Source organism: Cucumis melo, chromosome 11 (genome assembly GCF_025177605.1).
Source record: "Cucumis melo cultivar AY chromosome 11, USDA_Cmelo_AY_1.0, whole genome shotgun sequence".
In the NCBI taxonomy this organism is placed as follows: domain Eukaryota; kingdom Viridiplantae; phylum Streptophyta; class Magnoliopsida; order Cucurbitales; family Cucurbitaceae; genus Cucumis; species Cucumis melo.
This window is the reverse complement of record NC_066867.1, coordinates 33,327,897-33,339,660: the sequence shown is the minus strand read 5'-3', so window position 1 is coordinate 33,339,660 and position 11,764 is coordinate 33,327,897. Positions and strand designations below refer to the sequence as shown.

General features: G+C 33.3%; 1 protein-coding gene across 1 annotated transcript; it reads left to right on the top strand.

Annotated features, from left to right (window-relative positions):
- Window positions 1–9,160, top strand: LOC103498996 (protein transport protein SEC23). Its single transcript, XM_008461853.3, has 12 exons — window positions 1–943; window positions 1,024–1,197; window positions 1,353–1,514; window positions 2,176–2,315; window positions 2,960–3,035; window positions 3,124–3,299; window positions 3,392–3,473; window positions 5,559–5,636; window positions 6,304–6,465; window positions 6,570–6,833; window positions 7,596–7,700; window positions 8,627–9,160. The coding sequence occupies exons 1-12, from the start codon at window positions 218–220 to the stop codon at window positions 8,765–8,767; spliced, it is 2,286 nt and encodes a 761-aa protein (XP_008460075.1). The 5' UTR covers window positions 1–217; the 3' UTR covers window positions 8,768–9,160.
- The last annotated feature ends 2,604 nt before the right edge of the window (window positions 9,161–11,764 follow it).

Here is an 11,764-nt window from a genome sequence, read left to right as displayed (position 1 = left end):
TAAAAATAAAGGAAGAAAAATATTTAGTGGCAAATGGATCCGCCAAATTCTGCCGGCTCTTAGACCGCGACCATCACCGCATTTCGATTCCATTTCCGGTTCATCATTCATCGGAATTTCGTTCCTCAGGTTGATCACGCCGCCGTTTCATAGTAACGACGAATTTGGAACTTATTTCTAATTCAATTGATTCGACTGAGCATCCATCTTCATAACAATGGCGGAATTTCTCGATTTGGAAGCACAAGACGGCGTTCGGATGCCGTGGAATGTGGTGCCCGGGACGAAGCAAGAAGCTAGCAACTGTATAGTTCCAGTTTCCGCCTTGTACACGCCGATCAAAGCCTTCCCTAACATGCCCGTGCTACCTTACTCTCCGCTTCGATGTCGTACTTGTCGTTCTATTCTTAATCCTTTTTCCATTGTTGATTTTGCTGCGAAGATCTGGATCTGTCCCTTTTGCTTTCAACGGAATCACTTCCCTCCTCATTACGCGTCTATTTCCGATGATAACCTTCCGGCTGAGCTATTTCCGCAGTATACTACTATTGAATATGAGTCGACTGGGGAAACGCCGTCTCCGGTTCCTCCGGTGTTCATGTTTGTGTTGGATACTTGTATAATTGAAGAGGAGATTGCGTTTTTGAAATCTGCTTTGTCTCAGGCTGTTGATCTCCTTCCTGATAATTCGTTGGTTGGGCTCATTACGTATGGTACTTTTGTTCATGTTCATGAATTGGGGTTCGGTCAGATTCCGAAGACGTTTGTTTTTAAGGGCACCAAGGATGTGTCCAAGGAGCAGCTTCTGGAGCAGATGAACTTCTTCCTCAAGAAGCCCAAGCCCCCCACTGGTGTCATTGCTGGTGCTAGAGATGGACTTTCAACTGAGAGTATTGCTCGCTTTTTGCTCCCCAAGTCTGAGTGCGAATTTGCTCTCAATTCAGTACGTACTTCGAACTTTGAGATATCATGACTGACAGATGCTGTTGAATTGAAATTGAAAGTTGGTGATCGAATTAATAGGTTTTGGAGGAGCTACAGAAAGACCCTTGGGGAGTTCCAGCGGATCAGCGAGCGCCGAGGTGCACTGGGACTGCCCTGAGCATTGCCGCCAGCTTGTTAGGCGCTTGTGTTCCTGGTTCAGGAGCAAGAATCTTAGCGTTTGTTGGTGGGCCATCGACCGAAGGACCGGGTGCTGTAAGGATATCTTTTTAATATGCTTACACCAATTGTCTTAATCAATTAAAAGCGAATCTGCATAATCTTGTGTTTTCAGTTGGTTTGTATATTTGAATGCATTTTGGATTTGGTTCTGGAACTATCCTTATTTCTCCCTTATTTTCACTACGTAGATTGTGTCTAAAAATTTATCTGAACCAATTCGGTCTCACAAGGACCTGGATAAAGATTCTGCCCCTCATTTTCACAAAGCAGTGAAGTTTTATGAGGGACTCTCAAAGCAGCTAGTTCATCAAGGACATGTACTTGATCTTTTCGCTTGTGCTCTTGATCAGGTAATTTTCACCATTGATACATCCACTTTATTTTCAATTTTTTGGGTTGCTGTCTTATTTTTAATCTTTTGGGTTGCTCTCCTCCTTCGTGGTAACTTCGTATTATTTTTGTAAAATGAAATTGAGTTGATTATGGTATATTGTCTCAAAAAAAAAAAAAAAGTTGATGTATGGCAATTTCCTACTGCAAATACTCACAGGTTGGGATCTTATAGTTGTAGTGACGATAATATATGAATATATCCTATTAAAAGATGCTGTGTATCGACTATCGAGAGACCAAGCTGAATAATTCTGTTTTGTAAAGTTTTCATTTTTTGGAGGATTTATTTGTTCATAGGCGGAGAAATTTGTTCTCACCGTTTATTTTTGCTTCAGGTAGTTTAAATTTGACAATTGAATGCTCTTTAAGGATATGTTTTGTTCTTTAGGACTTATTCTTTCCGTTAGATGCTGTATATACATTATGGAAGGCTAGGTAGTTAGATGAATAAGGTTGTCTAGCAGGGGAATATAGGAATTTGACCATTACAATGACATATTGTAGATTAGAAATTTAAGTTTACTTCATAAAAAAGAACTATTTATTTTATTTCTAATTATAATATGTATAATAGACAATGGTGCTCCATTGTTCTTAAGCATTTTTAATGTATCTTAGGTCGGCATTGCTGAACTTAAAGTTGCTGTTGAAAAGACGGGAGGGCTTGTTGTGCTTGCCGAAAGTTTTGGCCACTCTGTTTTCAAGGATTCCCTTAAACGTGTTTTTTCTGGAGAATATGATCTCGGCTTATCATCAAAGTAAGCATTTAATTTAATATAGATGCAGAAAAAGAGTTTATCATGTCTTTTCTTCTTTAGTTATAGAAACACGTATTATTGGCTTACATTTATGTATTATAGTGTAACCATCACATGTCCACTTAGATTCCCCTCACAATATTTATACCTTTCTAAAGTTCAATTAACTGTTTCTGTTAATCTTTTTTAATGACAACATTTATTTGGGACTCGTCCTCTTGATTTACTCTTTTTTCTTCTGATTAAAAATTCACAATAACGTCAATATATGTGCAGTCAAAATTTACTTTAATAACAAATGAATCATACACATAATAAATCAGGTTCCTTTACTAGCATCCAAGAAGAAGACAAAGTATAATTGTAAGCTTGTAATGCAATACTTATTTATTAATCTTTTCCTGAGTTTCTTTTTCCATCAAAGCTCTGAGAGATATATTGTAGGAGAAGGGACATGGAATACATTGTATGTTTATTTTAATTGGGGATCTAAACTTCTATTCTGGAAGACTTTGAATAACGATAAGAACTGTTAAAGGTTAATCAAAGTTTCAACATTTTTTCCCCTAGAGTTCTATTGTTTAACGAGGTGTGCCTGTAGCTTTTAATCACTTTCCTTCTTTCTCTTTTAAATGTTATTGTAGTGGTATATTTGAGATCAATTGCTCAAAGGATATCAAAGTTCAGGGAGTTATTGGTCCCTGTGCATCTCTTGAAAAGGTATTGTCTAAAGAATAACTGAAGCTTGCCTCTTCTTTTCAATTTTTTTTTTGCACCTTTGAAGTTCATTTTGCTTGCTTTGGTGCAGAAAGGTCCTTTGTGCTCAGACACTGTCATTGGTCAAGGAAATACAAGTGCATGGAAAATGTGTGGTCTTGATAAAGCAACAACTTTGAGTCTCATTTTTGAAGTTGTTAAAAAAGATAACTCGGATGCTGCTGTTCAATCTGCCAGCAATCAGTTTTACTTTCAATTTTTGACGTAGTATGGAACCTGAACTTTATCTTCCTAGTTATTTCATCTGTTATGTTTAAGTAGATGGAACCCATTCTTACTTAAATCAGATTTGATTCCAGTTATCAGAACAACAATGGCCAAATGAGACTTCGTGTTACAACACTTTCTAGAAGATGGGTTGCTGGACCTGGAAGCATACAGGTGAGCGTTTGACTCCTGTACTTGGAAGCACCATCCATTTGTAGATTAGGTTTAAGACATGATTATTGGGGGATGTTGGGAGCTTCTCGGGATAACTTTTGTGTGCCTTGAAGAATAATTTTCTGGTACCTCATAAAGCCTAATGCAGTGGGTTGAAGGTATTAAACCAAATACATGACCAACAAAAGAAAATCATCCCTAAAGAGAGAATGCTTTCAAAGAACCAAAGTTCTAATTTGTAAAGATGATGAGAAGTTCCTCATACAGTCTTAAAATTGGCTATTTATAGGCTTATGAGGAAATATAACCAATTAGTTAACTAATCCTAAAATACTAATTAAACACTAATTAATCTAAATTAAGAACTAATCTAAATGTTAACTATAACATGCTAATCTTCTTCTAAATCTCCTCATCGAACGTTCATTGTAAAATTTGTAAGCTCTATCCACATCCACAACAATATGATTTTTGAAGGAAGAATTAATTTAGGCCATTCGTGAAAATAAGTTAAAAGAAAGTAGGGAAAATACATCAAGAAACAAGTGAAATTATTAAATGAAAACAAGGGAAAAAAACATTTTTGTTTTAGAAAGCAGAAAAGCTATTTTCCAGATTAATACTAAAATAACTTATAGGTCTCTTAACAATTCACGTATGCAAAGTTTCATGAAAAGAAGCTATCCACAGGCTGAATAGCGGGACTATTTTTTGTTGCTTAGAATGAAGGTATTATTAGTAGGTTTTGGTGGAGTTTCTGATGTCTTTAAACTATTAAATATTTATTCTTAGGATTGTTAAGAATTTCATAGTATTAGTCCTCTATGGGCATAACTTCAAATATAAAGCCAGAAACTTGGGTGGTGGGACCATGGGGTTTTTGTGAAAACTTTTGAAAAATTTTGAATAGAGAGGAATTGAAGAGTTTGTGTATCAAATACCCTTTGTTTGTGTATATTATACCACCTGACCTGTCCACTAGTATTCTATCATTCTTCACAAAAGAGAAAATAGAGAAGAGATATTGGCTACTTCTCTATCAAATTACTCTTTTGAAGTGGAATCCTGAGGAAGAAAAAAAAAGGAAAAAAAGGGTTTAGAAACACTGTTGTCATTTTTTTGGCCGGGAGAAGATTTTAAAGATAATTGGTCCAAGATGTTGGCCTAAAGGCAGACCCAAATGTAGAAAAGACAATGAGCCATGTATACCTAGCAAGTTGTGTCCACCTACCATGCTTAGTAAGGTTACAATAAATGCGCTTGAGAAGATTTTTTCCGATTGCTGTTCAAATTGGATATAGACTCGAAAATGTGCTTAGACTAATACTGATTAGGGAATGATGTCATCAGCAAATTGCAAATGAGTGGGTGGAGCCATATCTCTTTCCACTCCTTCAACTAAACCTCTTTCTATCCCTCTTGAAACGAGTTTGCTGACCACACCCATTACCAAAGAGGGAAGAAAGGAGATCAAGGAGCACTGTCTCAAGCTTCCTATAAACAAGAAAGTGAGAAACTATATCCTAGATTAGCCGTAATTAGATCAGGAAAGATAGTTGAGCATTATTGGCTTCCAACTTAAGTTCTCTATAGAATCCAAAAACCTATCTAGATCTTATCCAAAAAATTCTCCATCGGCATGATGGCCTTTGCAAAATCAATTTTAGAAACAAGACCTTCCCTTATGAGCATGAGCCCTATAATCCTCAAACATCTACCTTTTGGCCATAAAAATGCAAAAACCCTGATTGCATTTTTTTATATGAGAAATAGAGAACAGTTGGGTGTGGATCAACTCCGTTCTTATTTTATCCACTAAAACCTTAGCGATAATATAATTCTATTGGAACTAGTTGGCCTAAAATCCACTCTACATTCATTGACTTAGATTTTGAAAGTCTCTACCATACCTGAGTCGACAATAACCAAGTTGTAAAACTTCCATAAATATTTCTATAATAAGTTAATCTGGGGAATCTCCTAATTTTTTTGGAAGAAGACCTAGCAAAGTGTTGCCTCTCTGCCATTTTCTTCTTTTAGAATACTTGGTGGCTTAATAAGGAGGAATTTGCAATCATGTTATAGGATTTGATTGCGGGGTTTGACCAAGAAGCGGCTGCTGCAATCATGGCACGTCTAGTTTCCTTCAAGATGGAAAACGAGGTAATCATCTTTTTGTTTGCTAGTTTTAAAATCCTGAATGCTGGCCCTGGCCCTATGGTTTTTATTTTCTAAATATGGAATCGAATTTATGATGATATTTTCTGATAAAGGATTTTGTGTAGTAGATATTTTCGTATTTGAGTACATTTTCAATTACAACAGCAAGTACTAAGAATTGGTTGGGTGAAAGATGTCATATTTGAATAGATATCTTCTTAGGATCTTATAATTTTGTTATATACCATCAGCTGTTTTCGAATTTGGGCTTCATGATTCAGGCTATATCACAACTTACAAGAATACATATTCTAACGCCTGTAGTATAAGCAAACAATTGAACACAACATAGATAACTAACTTCTTAGTCGCAGGGCAGCCAAACTGGAAAACACTGTTTTGTTGTGGGAGTACTCTGAACCTTATATATGGTATCTGAATAGAACATATTTTGATGTAGGATGACAGAAATAACTGTGCTATTATATCTATTGCTGAATAGAATACATTTTTAATATTGATACAGTTTGTTAGAAACAGTTGTGTATGTATGCATGCATGTATTTAGGGAAGTTAGATTTTTCTGTTCTGTATACTTCTTGTATTTTAACAATTTATGTATTGTTTTGCTATTATTTTCTAATATTTTAAAGTTGCAATTGGTATCCAGGCAGAGTTTGATCCTATAAGATGGTTGGATAAATCACTTATTCACCTTTGTTCTCGTTTTGGAGATTATCAGAAGGATACTCCATCTTCCTTCAGCTTATCTCCACGTTTCTCAATATTCCCTCAGTTCATCTTTCATTTACGACGATCTCAATTTGTGCAGGTACTTATTTGTTCATATATTTGCAATCATTTTCAACATCAGTTGGGTATAATATTTTTATAACCTATGCCAGAACACGTTCTAATTCAATGTGAATTTTGAAGGTTTTTAATAACAGTCCTGATGAGACTGCGTACTTCAGAATGATCCTGAACCGTGAGAACGTTGCTAATTCTGTTGTAATGATCCAACCGTCATTGATTTCTTACACATTTCATTCAGCACCAGAACCGGTTCTTCTTGATGTAGCTGCCATTGCAGCCGACAGAATTCTGCTATTGGATGCCTATTTCACTGTTGTTATTTTCCACGGGGCAACTATTGCTCAATGGAGAAAAGCTGGGTATCACAATCAACCGGAACATCAGGTATTTCTTTTCATTCTTCCTTCTTAATAATTAAATGTTACTGCAGAAAAGTACATTTTCATTCTGAACAAAAAGTAACCGTGAAGAGTTAATTCAGAAACAACATTGATGATATGATCTTTTGTCGTGACCTCCATTTCTCTGCTCGCCTAATTTCTCAACCCACTTATTCTTGATATTTTCTTCTGGCCTACCATTCCCATAAAAGTTTTGGCGAATCACTGAATAATTCCTTTCTCCGTATTGGGTATATTTCCGCATAAAGACTAGGCTAAGAGCGTCTGTCTAGATGATTACCAGTATTACCTATATCAACATGTACGTATGAAAAGACACCCTCTCTTCCCTTTTTATTTCTGTTAAATCTTTTTATTTTTTCTCTTTATGGATTTATATTAATAAATTACTAAACTGAAGTGGCTATCAAGTTGATGGGGATTCCTTTTGTTCAGTTCCATCGAATTATGCTAGTGTCTATGATGGTTGACTGAGGTGCTGATTATTAACTAATCATTACTAATATTAATTTTTGTGAAATAACTACTTTCAACGAGAAAAAAAGCGATAGAATACAAGGGCTACCAAAAACAAGCCTGCAAAGCTTCTTTAAGAAAAGGGTTCCCAAGAGAATAATTACAAAAAGTTCTCGAAACCAAAACGCAAAAAGAAATATAAAACCTCACAAAACCCCTTTAAAGAAAGAGTTTCTCACCAAGTAAGGTGCTACTTACGTTTGTTATTAAAACGCAAACCTTTCTGCAGGCATTTGCTCAGTTGCTGCAAGCACCGCGTGATGATGCAGATGCAACAATTAAGGAGAGATTTCCAGTACCACGTCTGGTGATTTGTGATCAGCACGGCTCGCAGGTATGTCTCTCTTTACTGTTCATCAGTTCGGTGAATCTGTATACCTTTTTTATAAATAGGGTTCTAATTTTGAAGACACTTGTTCATCTGACCCGTTTGCTTCCTTCTTGACTTGTGAGATTAAACTGACAGGGTTGCCATATTGATACAGTGCATTAACTCTAATTAGCCATCCCATATAGTATCAAGACAACAAAAATTAAAGTTCGAAGTCCAAAAAATTGAACCAAACGACAATCACCGAAATTCAAATATTTCTATATTTTTAATCAATATGTAAACGAGCAGGGTGCCGTCTCAAAATCTAAATAATTGGAGGAAACATAGAAAAATGTTTCTCAACTCTACTGGATGAAGTATTAAAGTTATGCTGTAGTCCTCAGTTTATTTCCCATTTTCACCCCTTCTCATATACTGCTAGGCAAAATCTAACAATTATCTCCTCTCACTTCACACCACAAGCTTGATTTGATGTTGGCATTTCACCAGAATGAACCTCTAGAATCCCACGATGTAGGAAAAAAGTATGAATTCATTTAGTTTGCATAGTAGTTAGTCCTGATACTTTGTTAATTAGTATTCAGGATTTGATTAAAAAACAGCTTAACTCAATGGTCGGAAGTTCAAATCCACATACCTTGGTTTATTAATATTTTTATTAGGCTTATTAATAGCGTATTAGGCTGTACTAGATGGCCTTTCGAAACTTCCCATCAATAATGAAGTTATGAGCTTTCTCTCTATCGAGAAGTTCGCCAGTCTTCTTGGGACGAATTTCCCACCTTTATGGATTCGTTTCCATCCTACCAAAACTTGCTGATCATTACCAAAAGAATTTTACTATTATTTCCTTACTTGTTTCCTCTTGTGAACGTCGAAAGAATCTAATTATCCAATCCATTTAACACTTCTGTTTTTTCGAGCAGGCACGTTTCCTTCTGGCAAAGCTGAATCCGTCAGCCACCTATAACACAGAATCTTCCCTTCCAGGTGGAGATATCATCTTCACCGACGACGTGAGTTTCGAAGTCTTCTTGGATCATCTACAGAGATTAACTGTTCAATAAAGAACACAGGTGGGATCTCTGCAGTTTTGTAACATTGACTTCTAGTTTGTATAGTAATTTTTTTTTCAATTTCTATTGAGTGCACATTTTGCATTAGCTCACCGCTTCATTTAAATTACAAGAAAAAACATAGATGCCTTTTCACCCTTTGATGTTTTTAAATTTATGAACGTCGTAAGGAAGGGTATGTGTAGGTTAGTATTCTGATCAAATTTGGTCTCTCTTTTAATTCATTGCGTTGTGTTGTTATTATCCAGCAACCATAGGAAGAAGGTTTACTCTTTCAGTTTTGTAATTTTTGTTGATTAGGAAATTTTATGAATAAGATGGACTTTTGCTGTCACAAACATGTACTTTTTCTTTACATTATATTATAGATAGTCGTTCTACAAACCCTCCAAGTTTAGAACTTTACCTCTTTGTTTGATTTCTGCATCAATTTCTTTGTTTTTTTGAATAGTCTCTAGACTTATATTAATTATGAATACAAACGTTTTCAAATATAGCAAATTGAATCAAAATATCTATAAACATAACAAAATTTTAGATAGATTTTAAAATTTTACGTAAATATTTTGTCATTTGAAATAATTTATCTTAGAATGACTGTTTAAGTACTTAGAAATACTCTATTTTTTAGCATTTTGGGAGTTACTCCAAACTAACGGTGGTAAAGAGGTTGTAACGAGTTGGGTCTTTATTTTTGATATGTTTGTATCGAGTTCTTTGCAAAAATTTTGATAAGAGAAATTATGCTGTATAGTATAGCTGTATATTGCTACAAGTAAATATGTCAAAAAATTGAAGTATTTGATGGTTTCTGCTATCACGATTTTAGGTGAAGAGTGATTTGTTTTTCTTTCCAAATATGCTAAAACTTAAAAGCGTATTTGGTTGACAATTTGAATTTTGTTTGATGTTTTCGTATTTCAGTTGAGCTTAACAAATATGCTTTGATAGATAACTTGAATTTTGTTTAAAAAAATCGGATTAAAAAAGAAAAAGAATGATACGTAGAGCCAAGAGAGACACTATACAATCCTTCCAAGAAAGAAAAGGAGAAGAGATTTTCTTTACAAAGTGTTTCTTTCTAATATGTGTATATGTTTAATGAAATAAATAACCGAACCACTAACTCACTATATATTACTTTAGAATTCTATATGACCAATTCCACTAAGTCATTAACCTACATTAACCTAATTATAATTAAGCCACTTAATTACCTTATAATTAAATGAAGGCTACCATTACTCCAATAATAATATAATAAGTTCGAGATGAGCATAGTTAAGTTGTTATTAATATTATATTAACTTCTACCTTAAAAATTTGATTCCTTACTTTAACATTGGTTATAATAATAATAATAATAATAATAATAATAATAATAATAATAATAATAATAATAATAATAATAATAATAATAATAATAATAATAATAATAAGGGGCAATATCATTATAAAAATTGAGGATGGAACTTACTTTTAAGCTAAAATTACTTTTGTTCACATTTGCTAGCATTAATAGCTAAAAGTATTTTCATCTAGTTGTTCTTATGGGGCGTTTTGGGTAAAGAGTTGGATAGTGAGAAGTAAAAAGTTATGAAATTTAGGGAGATGTGAACTCTTTAAAGTCTACAATGAAAGAAGTTGATAAGATATAAAACCGATATTTTTTAGTGGTGAGACTCACAAATTCCTTGGACCAAACAAAGAGTGAAGTTCACAAATCCCTACGTTAGTTTCAACTCCTACCTCTTAACTCTTTGAGCCAAACGTACCCTTCATTTTCCACAAAGGGCGAGAAGTAAAATTTTATCTACCAACTTTTATATAAGTATTTGGAGTACTAAGTTGAGTTTTAAATTTAGACTTAATATGTTGGAGTTAGGAAGTCTGCGTGTTGGATTTGTTTTTTGATAAATGAAATTTCAATAGTGAACACTATTGAAGTTGAATTACTTGACATCGACTTAGGAATTCGATCGACCAAATACTTTAAAATCTTAAAATTTTGATATACTTTTGAGAATGACATCATTTCTGGTTTAAGGTTTGGACTATGGAGTGTTTTGGGAAAGAGGGAAGAAGGTAGGAAGATGAAGAGATAAGATAATTAATAATGTTGCATCTGAATTTTTTTCATTTGTTTTTCTAATTTTTAATGAGGGAAAAGAAGGAGACAAGATAAAAAGGTTATTTGTTTTATATATTGTTGTTTGTTTAATGGATGTTTAATTATTATTTTTGTCATAGATTATAATAAATTTATAGTAAGAGAGACTAATTAATCTGCCACAAATTATATTAAATTCGTAATGAAATTATATTTTATAATTGTCATGTGAACATATATAGTTTATATTATTAGAAACTTGATTAAAATAATCGGTCAATTAACTTTGTAATAAATTACTAAACTTCTATTTTATTTTATTTTTAATGATTTAATTAGTTGTAAGATCTAAAATTTAAGACTATATATGATAGGAAAAATAAGGTTAGGGTTAACTAGATTTAAAAATATAACTTAATAATAAAATTTGTATAAATTATGTAATATTTTTAAGGTCTAATAAATTTCAAAATTTCATACCTCTACATTGCTAATAAATAAATATATATATAAATTAACCAAAAAAGACTTTCCATTATATTTCAAAATTGATTTTAGATTTTTTTTTTCTTTTTTTTTACAACATCCTCAATATTTTAAAGTTACTTTCAATCTTAACCTCAAATCACTCATATATAATTAAGCCATTATTCATTAATATTATTGAAGTTAAATACAAATTGAAATAATGTTATTTTCCAACCTAAAAGTTCAAAATTTTCGTTTTTTTTGTAATGCTTCAAGTTTAGGGTTTCTAAAAAAAATTGAAGAGGTCATTCAAATATAGAATTGCTTCAAATTATATACTTCGTTTGAGAGTTTCTATGTATGAGTAGTCAGCACACTTTGTTAATATGGATAGTAAGTACTTTTAATTC